The sequence below is a fragment of the Phoca vitulina genome, unplaced genomic scaffold, assembly GCF_004348235.1.
Source record: "Phoca vitulina isolate PV1807 unplaced genomic scaffold, GSC_HSeal_1.0 scaffold3, whole genome shotgun sequence".
Classification (NCBI taxonomy): domain Eukaryota; kingdom Metazoa; phylum Chordata; class Mammalia; order Carnivora; family Phocidae; genus Phoca; species Phoca vitulina.
Window position 1 is genome coordinate 47,523,583 of NW_022589706.1, and position 18,195 is coordinate 47,541,777.

The 18,195-nt window shown below is 33.6% G+C and overlaps 1 protein-coding gene across 12 annotated transcripts in view; it reads right to left on the reverse strand.

The window, feature by feature from the left end:
* Window positions 1–18,195, reverse strand: part of EPHA5 (EPH receptor A5) — a 346,898-nt gene that overhangs the window by 258,653 nt on the left and 70,050 nt on the right. For all 12 annotated transcript variants that reach the window (XR_004298863.1, XM_032400482.1, XM_032400478.1 and 9 more), the window contains exon 3: window positions 15,945–16,608. Coding sequence is in view for 11 of the 12 variants with exons in the window: in XM_032400482.1 (XP_032256373.1) it covers window positions 15,945–16,608 (664 nt within the window). In the remaining variant the exon portion in view is untranslated. The remainder of the gene's footprint in view (window positions 1–15,944; window positions 16,609–18,195) is intronic.

Below are 18,195 nucleotides of genomic sequence, written 5' to 3' on the forward strand. Positions count from 1 at the left end.
ATATAACATATTAACTATACATACTAATTTGGGAAAAAATCAGCTAAAATATCTATATATGATCACTCCAACTGGACACAGTAAATCCCTATAGTTTATATCCAATCCTTCTATTCATGTAACTAAGAATTTTCCTCTTTCTCTTAAAATAATAAAATGAATTAAATGGACAAGGTCTATCTAAAAGCTGTAATGGGAATATTTTCTTCCAACATAAACTCCTATCAGTTTATTCAAAGTATAATGTTTTTCTCTTTTGTGACTAAATCACTATTGGAGAGACAGTCATAATGATGCGAAGAAGAGGTAAATTATCTTCAACTGAAAATCCCAATCTTTAATGTTTTAATTATACTATTTAAGCTATTATTTATGTATTTTTAAGTTTAAAAATAATATTTCAAATCCTTATTTCAAAAAAAATATCTTGCAAAAGCTTGATGATAAAGATCTTTTTAGATTTTTGGATGGTATGACAGAACTCCAAAGCCCTCTCCAAAAGATGTTCCAAATGTGACAAAGTACACCTATACACATGAGCCTTTTCTCTGTTGCATGTTTGAAAGTAGCAGAGGAAACAAGAGGAGCTGAATGTGAGTAAAAAATGAGCATCTAGTTGGAAAGGGTTTCTATCTACTACTTTTAATAATATACTTTTGGGGCGCCTGGGTGGCTCAGTTGTTAAGCGTCTGCCTTCGGCTTTGGTCATGATCCCAGGGTCCTGGGATCGAGTCCCACATCGGGCTCCCTGCTCAGCGGGAAGCCTGCTTCTCCCTCTCCCACTCCCCCTGCTTGTGTTCCCTCTCTCGCTGTGTCTCTCTGTCAAATAAATAATAAAATCTTAAAAAAAAAAAAATATATATATATATATATATACATATACTTTTGAATGAAAATACTGCTATCTTAGTTTGTAACAATTTGTGTTTATTTTTAGACAGAGTTTGCATATATGTAAATGTCATTCTTAATGGAAATTTTTTGAATTTGGATTATTCTCTTTATAAGAAAAACGTATCAAGTGCCTAAGCATTCTAGAGATTTTTAATCAAAAGGACATCCTATAAGAATATAGTTATGAAGTCTACTTAAATATTTATTTATCACTCATATAATGATTACACATATGGTCTTTTTTTTTTTTTTTTAAACTGGTTATCTCTTGATGGGAAAATCAAGGAAAAGCTTGGAGAGGGGATAAAAGGAATGCTTATAAAACAGTGTGCTGGCTTCTCCTTTGCCTGTGTGATATAGTAGGTAAGAATAGACATTCTCAAACAAATGGCCTAGGCTCTTACCAGACTTCACTACTACTGACTGTGACCCTTTTTACATAAACTCTCTGTAAAACTTAAAAATTATATCTGATTAATAGGGTTTGTGTGTGTTTCTGTGAAGGTCAAATTATATAAAAAACATGCAGTACTTAGAAGAGTGTGGCACAGAGAACTTGCTATAGAAGTATTAGGCATGTTGTCATTATAATAATAATTATTATTATTAATATCATCATCAATACCCTTGAATCATCTCTAATGATAGAACAAAAAGAATGAATTTATTGTACAAATTCTTACACACATTTAACAAATATTTATGAATCAAGCTATGTCTTTATATATCATAATAGTATCCTTCTCTGTCTGTTGGTTCTAAGTAAACAGAATCAAGTGTCCTCTTCTGAAAGAAAGAGGCATAAGAAATAACAATAGCAAAAACAGCTTTCTCTTGAGGAATTACGGTTCTCTCAAAACGTAGACATTTAAATGAAGGGAATAATTTATAATAGAGAGATTAAGGGGAAGAAAGAAGGAAATTAAGAGAGGATATAAGTAGAAGTAATCAAAACAATGTAAGACCAAAGTGGCTTTAGAAAAGAATAATTAAGAACTGGAGAAAAGAAAAAAAAAAAACCCACAACCTGGTTTTAAATCTTGTCTGGGAGTTGGACCTCAGAGGTTTTCAAGGTCAAATACCACTTTCATGAGGAAAAATATGTGCCAAGTGTGTTTTAATTAACCATAAGACCTAAAGTAGTCAGTACTTTCCTGCGTTTAAATAGGATATATTCATTTTAGCAGTAGAGAAGCTAAAATGACAGAATATAAATAAAAAGACAAATCTTTTTGTCTCTGAGACCAAAGCAAGTGAGACTTTGGAAAAAACAGAGAAATGTGAGGTTTAGTGGAAGCCAGTTACATTTGGTTTGTGTATATCCTTTCCATTCTTAAAATACGGAACATTTTGTTGTAAGTAGCTGTTATAAATCTACAAGCTCTAAAAAGCACTTAAAAACTATATTGTGAATTAGAAGGTGATTGGACAAAATAGAGAAAAAAAAAACACATATTTTTCTATAGCAGCCAGGGACACATTTCTCTTCCTTTTTAGACCTTATTATGTAAAATTAATATTTATAATTCTAAAACTGAAAAAAGGAAAGACCTCAAGCATTTTTTTAATGGAGATATACTGACAAATCTGAAAGTTATCATCTTTGGATGATGAAACTAGTGTTTCCCAAAAACAAAGACAGAAAATAGGAAAGAAGAGAAGGGAGAGAGAGAAGGAGTAAGAGAGAAAGATGGGGGGGGTTATATTATAAAGAAATTTGTTTCCAGTCATATTTCTTCAACTCTTAGATTATTTTCATGATGTAAACAATGAGGTAGTATCATTAATATATTATTTTAGATCATATAAAACTACATCTTTGTACTTTCAAAGTGGTCACACATTAGCAGTTTTCTATAACCATACCTGATTTAATATAATCTTTTCCCACCAAAAGTAAATCACATATCCAAACTTTGTGATAATTATACAATCTTGATTCTGGTTATGATTCTTTTAGTATTGCTAAAAGCATATATCTAAGTAGAATTAGTTCTCTTTATACCTTTTCCTACAAATATTGCCAAATATTGATCTTTGAATGTGACCAATTTTAAATCAAATAGCAGTTATGATTAAAATAAGTCACAGTTATTTTTCTCCACATCTTCTCCACATTTGTCCTTTCTTCCCCACATAACTCTAACAATTAAGCTTCATCTCTGTTTTAATTAAAAAATAAAATGTGGCAACTTCTGGTGACTTAGGACAGACAGTATGCTTTTTTCTCAAAGTTAATATACATTGAAGCCAAACAAAACTGTATTTGAAGCTAACTACTAGCTCGGGATTCTTGGAAATCATATTTAATCTATATCAGCCTCAATTTCCTCAAATATAAAATAGAAACAGTATATATCTGGCAGGGTTATTGCGAGAATTTCCATATACTTAGCATGTAGCTGGGTCTAATAATACATGGATATGAACTTGTTTTTTTTTTTTTTTTTCCTGTAACAGTTCTGTTTTTTATCCATTAGAGCATGAGGATGTTTGCCCTTATAATCGGGCTGATTAAACATTTAATTTAGATCAGTCAAAAGAGAAATGACAATGATTTTAATTGTACTATTTTGTTTATAGAGGTCTGTTTGTTCATTCTTTTTCTTTAAATTGCTTTTGTTTTGTTTTGTATCCTGTCCCTTTTCAACTTCTCACAATCAAGACTTGAGAACACTTCAAAATGGAAGTCTCCTCCAGTCAGAAACATCATACCTGTTAACTGTATGATATCAGGATTGGTAGGAGATGAAGAATCATTTAGTTTCTTTATTGTGGAGATGAAAATCTAAAGATCCAACCAGGTCCAGGAGGCACAGAGGGTATTCCCAAGCCTGAATCCTGAGAAGTCTCCACACTCACATTATACAGTCCATTTTTTTTTTCTTCTGTACCACATACCCAAACAAAGTAAAACCAACAAAACCAACAAAACAAAACTTGAATAAAATGACACTTCAATACTCCAACACTAAAACATTTTTTTTAAAGCTTCCTATACAAATGCTTGGAACAGTCTTTTCTTTTTTTTTTTTTAATTTTTTTATTGTTATGTTAATCCCCATACATTACTTCATTAGTTTTAGATGTAGTGTTCCATGATTCATTGTTTGTGCATAACACCCAGTGCTCCATGCAGAACGTGCCCTCCTCAATACCCATCACCCGGCTAACCCATCCTCCCACCCCCCTCCCCTCTAGAACCCTCAGTTTGTTTTTCAGAGTCCATCGTCTCTCATGGTTCTTCTACCCCTCCAATTTCCCCCCCTTCATTCTTCCCCTCCTGCTACCTTCTTCTTTTTTTTTTTTCCTTAACATATATTGCATTATTTGTTTCAGAGGTACAGATCTGAGATTCAACAGTCTTGCATGGACCAGTCTTTTCATTGAAGATGCAGAATGCCCTTGATTAAGACTTTCACCTTCATCAGATTTTTTCAAAACTCAGATATTTGTCCAACTCTGTGCTTCCTGAATGGCAACTTTCTTCCTTCTTCAGACGCTGAACAATGTTTGTTATTCATGGACTCCCCATCCCTGTAATATTTATTCAATTACTTGCAACATGCCCAGTTTGTCCAGTTTATTTCCCCCTTAAACTGGGATAAAAATTTTCACACTTACTCATACAAACACACTCAAAAACCTCCTCATTCTTTAAATAAGGCCCTGACCTGAGTTGCTGACCTGATGCAGACTGAACTGCACAGAGAGTATTCCCACTTCCCAATATTCCACGTGTCCTAGAAGGGTAGGTCACCATCCCCGGGTGGTGGTAGCAACACCAATACATGTTAGAACAAATGACAAAAACAAAAACAAACTCCAGAACTTTGTCTAGGGTTATCTCTCATTGAAATTGCTTTTAACTTTTAAAGCTAAATAGCATGTATTGAGGATTTTCTTTTTGCCAGATACTAAGCTACACGAGCCTCCAATCTTTAAAATCTAATCCAGGTTTTGAAATCATAAACAATACTTTTATTGTGGGAGATGGTGAAGAAAAAAAAAAATTTTCCTATGGGTTAGTTTCTAGTGTTATGTACTGAGAACAGTAACATCTCTGGCCTGACAACAAAGCATGGAAGAAATCAACCTATAAAAACAAAGTGCTATCCCTGAGTATTGCTTTGAAAAAACTGCTAATAGATGTTTTCCTCTTATCTGTGGTGGGAAAAATTTCCTATTTTGAATTTAACTCCATTTTCACCTGAACAGTGAAGTTCCCCCAAGTTTAAGTGCATTACCTATTGCTCCGGTCTGTGTGGGTCTGAACAGGAACCGACTTAAGTTGGCTCTATCATTACTTTTTAAATTCCCTCACCACCCCTCTCTGCTGACTGTGTCAAAGAAAGCTACTGCTGCCACAAAGCAAGGAGTACTCACTGTTGTGACATTTCATTTCTCTGGGCAGCGACATGCTTGAAAGGAGACTGCCTAGTTCTATGTAAAGTATGGAAGACAATCAAGCCCAGTTAAGCAAACCAGGGTTGACAAATTAAATCATGCTTGAACCAAGACAGCAACAACAGATGACACACAAAACCTTCTAAAGAGAATTTTAAATAAATAAATAATATAGGTCAGTGTGGTTCTAAAAAAAGAAGCTTTTAAAATTGGAAGGTACTGGGAGTCAGTGAATATCAGAAAACCTTCACCAGAGCAAGAAATTATGTTGCCTTTTGATGGTAAGGTGCAAAACTAGAGCTATAGTGTTGGAAAGGGAAGCATGAGGAGAACACTGGAAAACCTTGGTGAGATCACATCACATCACCTTCCAATCCATAAAATGGAAAACACAATTTTGATAGCCCCACCCATTATTTAGGAAATGTCCTAATGGAACCCTTTCAAAGTGCTTTGAATTCACGGAGGCAAAGCCCTTATGTATATGGAGTAGTGTGTTATTATTCTTCTTCACAATCACACAGCAGGAACTTTGGAAGCATTCATTCTCCAAGTCTGATTCCTGCTAACAATTCCATCAAGGAGATGGAGTTATCCATCAGTCAAATCATCATTTGCTCTAATTGTTACTTCCCCCAAACTGTGGCTCTTCGCTCTTTCTTTTCCTTTTCTTCTTTTAACTATACCTTAACAGCACTCAAATGAGCAGGATATCATCAAGCTTAGAATAGATCAAAGCATATCAAAAATTACTTCAGTTCTTATACACAAATTCCTACCGGCCAGGCTTAAAGGCAGACAAAACATTTAAACACCGAAGAGAATAAAATACTAGAAGGCAAGATGTGACCCACATCCATAACCAGAAATAATAAAGGATACAAAAGCATTTTTTCATGTAATAAAAACCAGTTATGAGATCATGGATGCCTTAGAATTCATATTTTTATTGTTACAGTTAGTGGATGATACCCTTTGTAGAAAGAACTATGCCAGGGCTAGCCGCTCCATGCCTTCTTGCTTTATAATAATTGGCATGTCCTTCTAGATTAATGTTAAGTGAAATTGAAAGGCAATACATTATACAGTTTAAGTAAACAGCCTCCTTGCCTCTTCTCCTGTAAGGAGCAGAAACTGGATATATTAATAAATCAATTAGATAGATTGATAGCTACAGGTTAAGTTTCTTCTTAGTTGCTTAGAAAGTTAGTGTTCTATGCAACCCTTAAAAGTGGTTGAGTAGATTTTTCAAGGCTAAATAAATTTATACAGCTAGAACACAAAACATTTAACATATTAATTGTAACAGAAATATGGCCCTAAAAAGAATTTGTGCTTTTAATTCGGGATCATCACTGATGCTATATGTGATTACAAAGTACAAATCAATCATTCTACTTAACTGTGTTTATATACTGTACAAAGTACAGTAGTAGAATGAAGAATCTAAAGTTAAATATACAATTCTAATCCCAAGTCTAAATATCTAAAAGGTAAAAGAAAACCTGAAAAAGATCCAGCTACAAACACCTAGCAATGCTAAATTAAACAGAACAAAGATTGGGGTTAGTTTGTTATGTTTTGTTTTAATGTAGGGAAGTTGTAAGAAAAGTATTATATGTTTTTTAAAGTCCAGGACAGGCAGTCCACAGGGGACAGAAACAAAAGGGAGCTAAAGCATGGTTTGCTGTGGAGTCTGCTAGAGCTAATCCTGCTTCTCTGCAGGCCAGGTGGTGTGAGGTGGGCTGTGGGAAACCCTGAGACTTGGATTTTAATGCTCCAGGGTCCAAAAAGAGACATAACCTCTTGTTAAGTGGGGAACCCTTCAGAAAGCTTGAAACCTTGAAGAGCTAGCTGGATACCCTCAAAAGAGCATGGGGTAAAACCCTGCCCATGTGCACAAGGACAGCCGAAGAGGCTTCTATGTGCATGATCTCTTGATGGGGAGAAGAAATCAATCTTCAAGAATCAAAATCTGTACCTTCCCTGGGTGAAGTTTAGGTGTGTAAATTTACACTAGCCACAAAAGCCACCTTAATGCTAAATTACAATATTTCTAAATCCTGGCTGCACATTACCATCACCTAGGGAGCTTTAAAAAAAATAGTGACAGCCTGGCCAGTACTACACAATAGAATCAGAATCTACTGTAGCGGCATCCAGCAATTATATGGTTTAAATTATTGCATTGCACTATAATTGTTGAGAATTGCAGAATTAGGTAAAACTTGGTCCCAATAAAACTTCATCAGTAGGGGGAAATGCTAAGTCATGTGAGGAACTCCTACAAGTCAATGAAAAAAGAGAAGCAACCCCTAAATGAATAGGTAATTCATAAACCGGAGTGATAGGACATGGGTGTCATTTGCATTTTTTTCTCTACTTTGCTGTGGTTTGATTTTTTCTGCTAATTTTCCAATATTGCCTATTTATTATAATAGTAGAAAGAATAGACAGTAAGTATGGGATTCCTAAGTCAAGATGTAATTAGCAGAAGTTAAAAAAAAAGAAAATAATATCATTATATCTAATACTGTCAAAAGTTATATAACTACAATCTATATCAAAAACCATATTAAGGAACATCTGGAGGAGGAGATAAAGATATAATTAATGCATAATAGTTCTAAAACAACATGAATAGTGAAATATCTTGACAAATATCCAAAGTGATTAGGGTAAATATTTTGCTTTTGTTTCCCTTGCTGGACAAAGTTTTAATCTTGATTTGCACTCCTATTTTCTCACTCATAAAAGAAAGTATACTAGTGAAATTCTTGAGTCTCTCTGTCCCTCCCTACCCCCATCTCTCTATGCTATACTTCATATTTACAGTAATACTAATAACTGCTTTGTAAATTATACTTTGGGTAGGTCTGTAGGATGCTTTATTATGATGATGACACATTCTGTATTGTTACTGTGCAAATGGATTGTAACATTAATGAACTGAAGTTCTATCATGATCATATGGATAGAGAATTAATGATTATATTTATGCTCAAGTGGTTCATACTATACAACTCACCTCTTGACAATAAACATTTATTAAAATGAGGTACACTGGATAGGGTCCTTTTATTGTAATAAATTAATATAGAATGATAATTATTAGAAAAATTAATGGTACAGATCTTACAAAGGCCATATCTTAATTGCTATATTCTGAATTGATTTAAAATCCATAACATTTAAATGTGGTAGGAAACAAAACATAGTCCCTTTTGTTTTATTGTTTGCTTCTTTTCTTATTATTTGGGTAGCAGAAAAAGTACTTTCATGAAGCCTGATAACACAAATCAATATAGCTATCATAGGAAAAGCTGTGTGTATAGAGAAATTTAATGTTTAAAACTCACAGAATGTAATTCAGCAAACATCTCAGTGTCTGCTCTCAGATTTTCAAGAGCAAAAAGTTAAGAAAAAAATGAATGCAAATGGTAAGAAACGAAGTAGCCAACCCTTTCATAAAATCATTGAGTAAACTAAAACCTTAAAAGTGAACTGTAAAATCACCAGGAGTTTCTGTGTGTAGTAAATTAAGGACATTGGGCTTTAAGATGACGCAGGCCTCAGTTCGAATCTCACTCTTTCAATTCATAAATGTGTGACTGTGGACACCTATGTGAAGATTCACAAATTACTAGCCATTGTTGGATCAAAGAAACATTAAATTCTTAAAAAAAAAACAAAAAAACCCTTTCATTCTTTTAATGAGTGTAATAACTTACAAGGAGCCACCCACAATACTACTCAAAAATACTGAATTGTTTCATGTTTGATATGCCTGTGTTTGACCATATATTTTATTAAGAATTCTCTATCCTGAAGATAGCATAATGTATATAAACAGACTCTTTCAGCAGGTAATTTCAGGAATTTGCAGCTCTTTTATTACCCTAATTTTAATATGCAAATACATCTTAAAATCTAATTTTAGAAAGTGAAGAGATATACACAAAATTGATTAATATAATATAAAGGATCTCTGCACTGAAAGCCCCCTCTGCTTGTTAAAACTGCTCCCTAATCTCTTTACATGGCTTTTTTTCCCCTCCATATCTATGTTAAATATCACCTTTCCAGAGAAATATTTTCTTCTTGCCCTATCTAAACTTGCACACTCACACTGCCATTAGCAACTCTCATAATTTGTTAGTGTAGATGTGAGTCTATATGTATGTTTGTACACCTATGTGTCTGCATTCCTAGGATGAAGAATCGCATATATGGAATACAGTACCCAGTATAATCATAACTTTAAAAATGAGTGATAATAGCTAATCAGAGAGCAAATCTTCTTTATAAAGGCAGTTCTAATATATTTGCATAGTTTTGATCACCCAATAAATACAAATGTGGGATTATCCTTTGATAAATGATACTGCTCAAGAATATATCTATTTTGAGAAAAAGAGAGCATTTTCTAACCCGAAACTACCCTATATTTTACAATAGACAGACACATAATCCTGTAAATACATTTTATTTTTAATGAGAGATATAAGGAGTAGCCAATGTTCATTGAATAAATACAGTGTGTTAGGCAGTAAGTAATTTCCATATAACGTCTCACAGCATTGCTTGACTTAGAGATGGAGAAAGAAAGGAATTGGGAGATTCAATAACTTACACAGGGACATAGAGCTGATAAATGGCAGAGGCAGGATTGGAATCCAGGCATTCTGGACAGAATATATATATATTTGTGCTCAAACCACTAGAGTATGCTACCTCTCAAAAGCAGCATATTCCCCACGATATCCAAGATAAATCAATCATGTTTCAAAATGTACACATCCTTCATTCTGCAGAATTTTAAGAAAAATATTCGCTTTTGCAAAGGTAATCAGTCTATAAACATACTTAGTTTTAGCAGCACATCTCACCTACTTATATTGACAGAAGGAGTATATTTTAATTACTGGGTTTCAACTGGTCATGATTTTGCCCGCAGGGGACATTTAGCAATCCATGGAGGCATTTTTGACTATCAAAATGGGGAGTGGAATATCCTACTGCATCTAGTAAATTAAAGGCCAGGGATTCTGTTAAATATCCTACAATGAATAGGACCACCCTATCGCCTAACAAAAAATATCAATAGTACCAGTGTTGAGAAACCTTGATTTAGAAAAGAAAAAAAAAAAAAGTGAAAGCAAAAATAAATGCAAAGGTATGCTCTAAAACTGTAACAGAACTAATCCAAAACTATTAAGGAGTTAAAAGAAAAAAGTCTATTTTATTATTTTCATGTATAATACCTGCAAATGGATGAAATGATTTAACCACTTAATTGTCTTGGTGATGGTTCTCAGAAGCAAGACACACACACACATACACACACACACACACACACACACACACACACTTGCATCACTGACACCCTGTACTTCCATAATTACCATTTTTTGTTAAAATGTTGAAATTAAAATTAGTTTCCTTTTGTTGCATAAAAAAGCATACCAAATAGAACCAAAAGTTCAACCCCTTTGATGTTCTTTGGTAATATGCCTAATTAAAAATAACTAGGCTCTCCAATGCATAATTACACAAGCACCTAATACACTATATTTCCAGTCAATTTTGTTTCAAATATAAATATGCACCAGAAGTATGAATGATCGACATACTACTCCCTGCAGTATCTGTACTGTTTCTGAATCAAGGCTTTTTCTTGAGCTCAGTATTTTCGCTACATTTTCCTTGCTATGCAATCATCTCCCAGTTGGACAATTAATAAGTGCTTTTTCTCCACAGCCCTTGGCATGTAACCTCGCTTACCCTGTATTTTAGCATGCACTATATACCTTCTTCACTCTGACTGGTTTTGGCAGTGACCCACAATCTAAATCTCTTTCCTCCATTTGATATAAGTGAAACTATAATTATCTAGGGGTAATTTCAAATTACTACTTCATTCCACTAGCAACTGATGAAGATTAGTGGTCTTGCCTTGCATCTGAGTAAGTCAGCAACATAATCACAAGAGAACTCAGCAGGCAACATTTGATTCATGTGAACTCAATTACTTCTGTCAAACACATTCACTTCAATAAAAAGCAAAAACTTCCAAAATGGGTTTTTGCTAATAATTTTGTACTCAAAAAAAAAAAAAAAAAATTCATATGACTCTTAAGGGAAAAAAATACCATGGATTTCATAAGAAATAATAATAAATAACAAGTAGGAAAACATACTTTTATAAATGGATTTAATACATTATTAGTTTCTGAAAATAAAAATATTTCAAAGAAATAAATTTGTATACTTAAAACAGTTTATTATTGAAAATTTGGGCATATAAGTAAGCCATGGAAAAATAAACGCATTCTATAATTTAAGTTAATACAATAGAAACCAGAGTATTCTGTTACCTCATTAAAACCAGGTTATTATGGGGAAGGTAGTCAATTTCTCTTAAAGGAAGTAAAATAAGGGGACATGTAGATGATAGATCATGAACTGCTAAATGGACAAGAATTCCTGAATCACTTCTTGATTGTCTTCTGGGTTGAAGCCGTATGTTAATGAGCTGCCTAGCATTCTGAATCCTGAATGTTTAGTCTCTAAAAGGCCTTGGGTCAACTCTATGATGCATGTATATCAGGTCACATGAGCATGATCTGACAGCAACTACCTGGTGAAATCCTGGTAGAGACTTAGTAAATATTAACATATGATAATCATTACAACAGATTTACTCAAACTTCAGCTTCTTTATATAGTCATAACCTTAATTAAATCCCAACATATTTTGATTATCAAAGAAACAGTAATTAAATGTAAATGTATAATAAGTGTATATTATAAATACATTTCAGGATGTGATGTTCTGAGGTCTAAATCACTAAGACGGTCTCCATTAACAGTTAATACATTATACGCCAACCATATATGGTTTAACACAAAGAACTTGAAAATTCTGCCTGAGAATCGTAGGACTAAGAAATGACTGGTTTAAGAGACACATTTGTCAATTTTGTGACCAAAGAGACTTTCTACAGATGATTTTAAAGGTAGAAAAGACATCAATACGGTAGCTTTCCTTTATCCACGCTTTTGTTTTCAGCGGTTTCAGGTACCTGCAGTCAGCTGCAGAACAGAGACAGATGATCCTCCTGCCATATTGTCAGAAGGTCAATAGTAGCCAAATGATAGGTCGCAGTGCCTATGTCATTCCCCTCACCTCATCTCATCATGTAGACATGCTATCATCTCATATCATTACAAGAAGGGTGAGCACAATACAAGATATTTTGAGGGAGAGTGAGGACCTCATTCACATAATTTCTATTACAGTCTAGAATGGTTACATTTTATTATTTGTTGTTGTTAATTTCTTGCTGCGCCTCATTTATACATTAGACTGTCTCACAGGAAAAAGTACAGTATATACACTATGGGCAATTTCAGGCATCCCTGGGGGTCTTGTAATGCAACCCTCTCAGGTAAGGAAGGACTACTGCAATTTTAAACCACAATATTATACTTTTGCCCATTCTACTCTCTCTTTTGATTCATTTCCCTATTTCTTGCCTTTTCATTTCTTGCTCATTCCTTAAGATAACATTCACCACCCCTGCCATCAAGGAGCGTGTGAGCCAGTGGGCGTGAAAAGAGTCATTAATTAAATAATAAATCAATAAAAAGATGCAAAATCTTAACTCTAAATGGCTCTACGAAGGGAAGATATATAGGTAAAGAATAGAGAGGCCTGATCTTGAAGACTCAGGGATAGCTTCGCTGAGGAAGGGGTGCTGGATGATAGATCTGAAGGATCAGTGTGAGTTAATCAGGCATGAAGTAGGTAGAAGAATGTTTCAGGGCAAGGGAACAGAATCACAGGACAAGTAGTAAAAGTGAGCTTTTGAGAAAGTGAAAGAAAGCCAGTGTGACTAGCGCACAGAGAAGAAGAGGAAGCATAGTTTAAGATGTGTCTGGAGCAAAATCATGCAGAATCTTAAGCTACTGTAAAAACTTTATCTTAAAGGAAATGATTTAAGTATTTAAAGTTTGTGGTGGGGGTGAGTGGGGACAGAGAAGGATAGGTGTGTGAAACAACAAGATTTGCATTTTTGTAAAGGCGATACATTCACATGACTCAAAAATCAAAATATTATTATATAAAGTCATTCATTATATTGGAAAGTAAAGTTCCAACAAGACATGCCTATAGATTGGAGGAAAAGAAATAGAGAAAAGTGGATGAGTTTAAGAGACAGCCTGGTTGTAATTTCCACAAATATTTTGTGATGGGTAGGAACCAGAAAGTGAGTAGGAAGGAGATGTTAAGAATGATTCCTAGATTTCTGGCCTACCAAGAGTAGTTCGAAAACATCAAGATCCACACTTAATGGTTTGGGGATAGCATGTTAAGACCATAGAATGATTTATAGTTATGGTGGAATTTTATATGACACGCACAGACACATCTATATTTGCATATTCATATTATGTGTAGATATAAATGCCTCGGGAATATCTGTGATACCTTAATTGTCCAAAATAAACCTTCAACATTTATTTATTCATTCAATGACATAAGTTATTTATAGAATAAATATTTGAAATTCCTCATAGAGTGGCCACATACCATCTGTATTTTGGGGGGAAAAAAGGCACCATTCATATGGTCTACATTGTGTAGAACACCCTCTGAGGCTGTGTAGTTCACAGCCTTCATGACCCCACCACTTTTATTCCTACTACCAGGATTGGGTAATAAATGAATTTAGACAGTCCAGCTTAGTAAAGTTTTCTACAATTCAGGCTCTCTAGTTCACCCCACTGTCTCTCAATTAGGTTTCTACTCCTCAATTATTAAAAGTATGAGAAGAGAAAGATATGCACTGAGTGCCTGGACTAAGAAACATTCTGTCAGAACACTACTTCCCCAAGATACTTTCATGATAAGCATGCACAGAACCTTTTAATCCCCGCAACAAACAAAAATTATCCTCTAAATGCAGAGGTCTTTTATACCCTCTGTCCATTTGGATGAAGACAAAGGTCATTGTGTTCTGACCTAAAGTGACCGCATACCGTTCTCTTAAGCGACATAAATAATCAAGTAGAGCATTTGATTTATAATTCTAGTAAACAAAATTTTAGAAATAGTAAGATTTATACTGTAAATATTTTAGACAAAATAATGAAATGTATTCAACAGATTATATTTAATCTCCTGCTTCTGATTCTACAATTATACATATCTTTACCTTACACTAAAAGGACTATTCAAGAAGAAAAGTTAAAATAATGTTAGTTAGAATTTTCCTTTAAATCCAATCCCAAATAAAAAATAATTCATTTCCCTGAAAAGTTTAAAATTATTTGCAAAACATAATTTTGATTTAATAGAACTGTATATAATGTATATACATATACACAGGTATAGAGAGTTGTAGACTACATAAAAAAAAAAAAACCATAAACTTAATTGTAGATGATATTGTAGGAATACAAAATAAGAGCTGACGCTAAAAAAGAATTTTAAAGATGGTGCAATGTGTTTCTAGAGAGAAATAATTAAACAAAGTTACCATTATTTACCTATCATTTCCCTACTTTTGATTCCCTGGATCTATAATCAATTTACAGTCAGGCCTGAACAAACTTGAGCAAGTTTAATTAACATAATATAATGGATTTAGAAAAAAAAAATGCACCTGAAGCTACCAGGTGGTATTAGGGGACTTTTCACTACTTAGTTTTCTCTTCAGTTAACAGTAACTCTCATTACCTATTTCGCATGTGCACAGCATGATGAAAACAAGTTCAGGTTCATAAGGATGAATGATTTTTTTTTTTAAGTAAAGATGCTTTCTTCCTCATAAGCTGTTCTTCACTCTGACATAAAGTATCAACCTATTCCAAAAAGCCATGGTTAAATATCTAAGTTTAACTCACCATACTGTGGGCAAAATGAGGGTATTTTCAAATGAAGAGGGAAATACACATGATCAAGTTTCATCTTAAAAGAAAAATTAAAACAGAAAAAAATCCCCAAGTGTAAATTGCTTTGAAATAACTTTTTTTGTATTGGCTCTATCTCCAAAGTTATTTTCTTGGGTACTACTTAACATGCATTCAATATTGACTGGTAAATTTTTAAAAGCAAACATGTAACAGCAATTATATGTAAACAACACAGTGAACTAAGTACTGTCAGCTGACAAGTATTTTCATACAGAGTTCATATGGTTGAACTTATTTTAAAGGCAGTTAAAAGCATGCCAAACAAGTCTCATCTAATATTTGCATTTGAATTTTATATAGCAAGGTAAGGGTACTATTTTCTCTTCATGGAGAGAAAATAGCAGTAGAGTAGCAGAAAACAGAAAAAAAATCCTTTGGTTTGAGTTGCTCAAAAATAAAATTTCTGAAAGCAAAATGAATATGAAATACTACACTGCAAGTAAGACACTCTGAGTATTTTATGTATATCCAGTAAAATATTACATTAAATCTTCGATTGTTGCCAGAAATTTTAAAATTCTGAGAGAAATCAAACTTGAAGAGAAATAATCTCCATAAATTAGCAAAGTAAAAGGTCATCTGCTCATAATCATTGGAGGAAATACGTATACATGATCCAACCGAAGTGGACAGCTCCTGCAGGTCTGCAGGCAAATTCTTACCTTGACAGGTGCCATTTTTCTCTTCATATCCTGCCTTGCACATGCATTTCCCGATGGGCACCAGCCACTCCCCTTCAGCACTGCAGTGCATTTTGGGTGGTTCATCTGTCACAGAATGGTTGACACAGGAGCCCGACACTTCAAGCAATTGCGAAGAATCAGCTCCAGTGATTGTGTCGGGGAACACAGCCAAGTGTCTTACCACAGAAGGGCATTTTTTATAGTACACACGCACAGAAACCAAAGCAATGCAAGCACCCACATCTTGAAAAGCAAGATAAAATCCCTTTTTGCTTAGAGGTCCTACATCTCTGACCTCTGTATTCAGTTTCATAACCCGGTCACCAAGATCAAGCTCTGTAAAGCTTTCATCGGCAGCAATGGTATCAATTTTGATGTATTGGTTTTCCTTGATGTTTCTCCCATTCTCATCATCTGATTCAAAGTAATACATGTTAAAGGTTTCCTTACAGGTTCCCAGTCCTCCAGGAAGACTGTTGCAGTCCCGCAGAGTAAACTTGAGTTCTATAAAGATTCTGGAAGCACCTTCGTTGGAAATCCAACTGGTCAAAAGCCAGTTATTCTGATTCTGTTCCATAACTTTGCATACTTGGTATGTGTGGATAGGGGCATAATTTTCATCAACTTCACCAATCTCTTCCCACTGTATAAATAGAAAGATTTTTTTTTAATATTTAGAAAATAACTAGCAAAAATTATCAAAGAAAACTATTTCAGACATAGAAATTTCTGCAGCCTTAATCTATGTTATTGGGAGAAGGAGCAGTACAATGAGAACTAAAAAAAAAAAAAAAAAAAAAAACTTTTTAAATTAAGTAAAGTAATAGAACATCATTCATTGTCTCCACTAATACAAAAGTTAACACAAATGAATTTGATGGGGGAAAAAAGCATGTATTTAAGAGATAAGGTAGAAGTAAATTGAATATGGGTGCATTTAACAAGAAGGAACAGTGAAAGGAAATTATGTATATTTGGAAAAAAGTTAAGTATATAAACTAACAGAGTAGATAAAGTGTGACAGAAAAAAGCAAGTACATTTTTTTTTAAAAGACAACAGTGGAAAAAAAGCAGTAAATGTGAAAAAGAAGGGAGAAAAATGTAACACGTGAATCCACACTTATTTAATTCTGGCATGTTATAAATAACACATCAATGTAATAATACTTGCAAGAAAATTCATTAGTTTAAAATTAATAGTAGGTGCTTATTTCATTGACTCAATCTGCTTGAGATTCTTCTGCAAATTTGATACCTAAATGTTTATTCATAGGTTTATCTATGAAACATACACCTAGAGACAGATATAAAATAGAGATAAAAATTATATATGAATAGCTTTGCCAATTTGAATCCTGAGCTTTTGGTATATCCTGGGAATGCATTAATTATTTTTTACCAACCCATTATTTCATGCATAATGACCTTAAGAGTTCTGAATATATATATATATAGGATACAGAAAGAAATTAAGTATGATTTATATAGCTTCCAAAATATTAGGTCAAAGAGATCTAAACTTATCTCTTTCCCAATAAAATATTCCAGTTTTAAGACTTTTGATGTACCATAATCACTTTCTTAACAGTATAGAACCAAATTTTTATTCTCCATAAAGACATTATTATTATAATTTAAGAAGTTTTTTAAAGAATCTGTGTGTACAAAACTATATATATTTTTTGTTTTAAATCTTTAAAAATGACCCTGAAACACAAAGAGCAATGAAATCATACTGACTTCCAATAAATCCAGAATGTGATTTCAGACATTAAATATTATAGATAATAAACTTCATAGAACTTCATCTCTTTAGACATGAAATTAAATAGAGCATTATTTCTTGATTCTGTTCAACTGACAAAGATGTGAAAAATGTGGAGTCACAAGGGATGCACATAAATCGTGTACCTCAGATGGTCCCTCTCAAAATTCTAGCTGCCATCAGACAGACATAAGTAAAAGGTGCTAATGAAGGAAAACTGCTGAGCTCCTTAAATTCACAAGAGAGAGACATCAAGACTTTATCTTAACCATTTTCACATCATGGTGTTATGTGAAGCCTTAGTTCTTTCATTTAATCTCACTTTTGTCTTCTCTCAAAAATGTACATAAACTCTACTTAGCCTCAGATTTCCAAAACAGCTTTCCATCTCAGCAGTCTGTCACTAAACTATTTACACTGTCTTGCTGGAGTGATCCAGCTATCAATCTCTTTATTATAAATGGT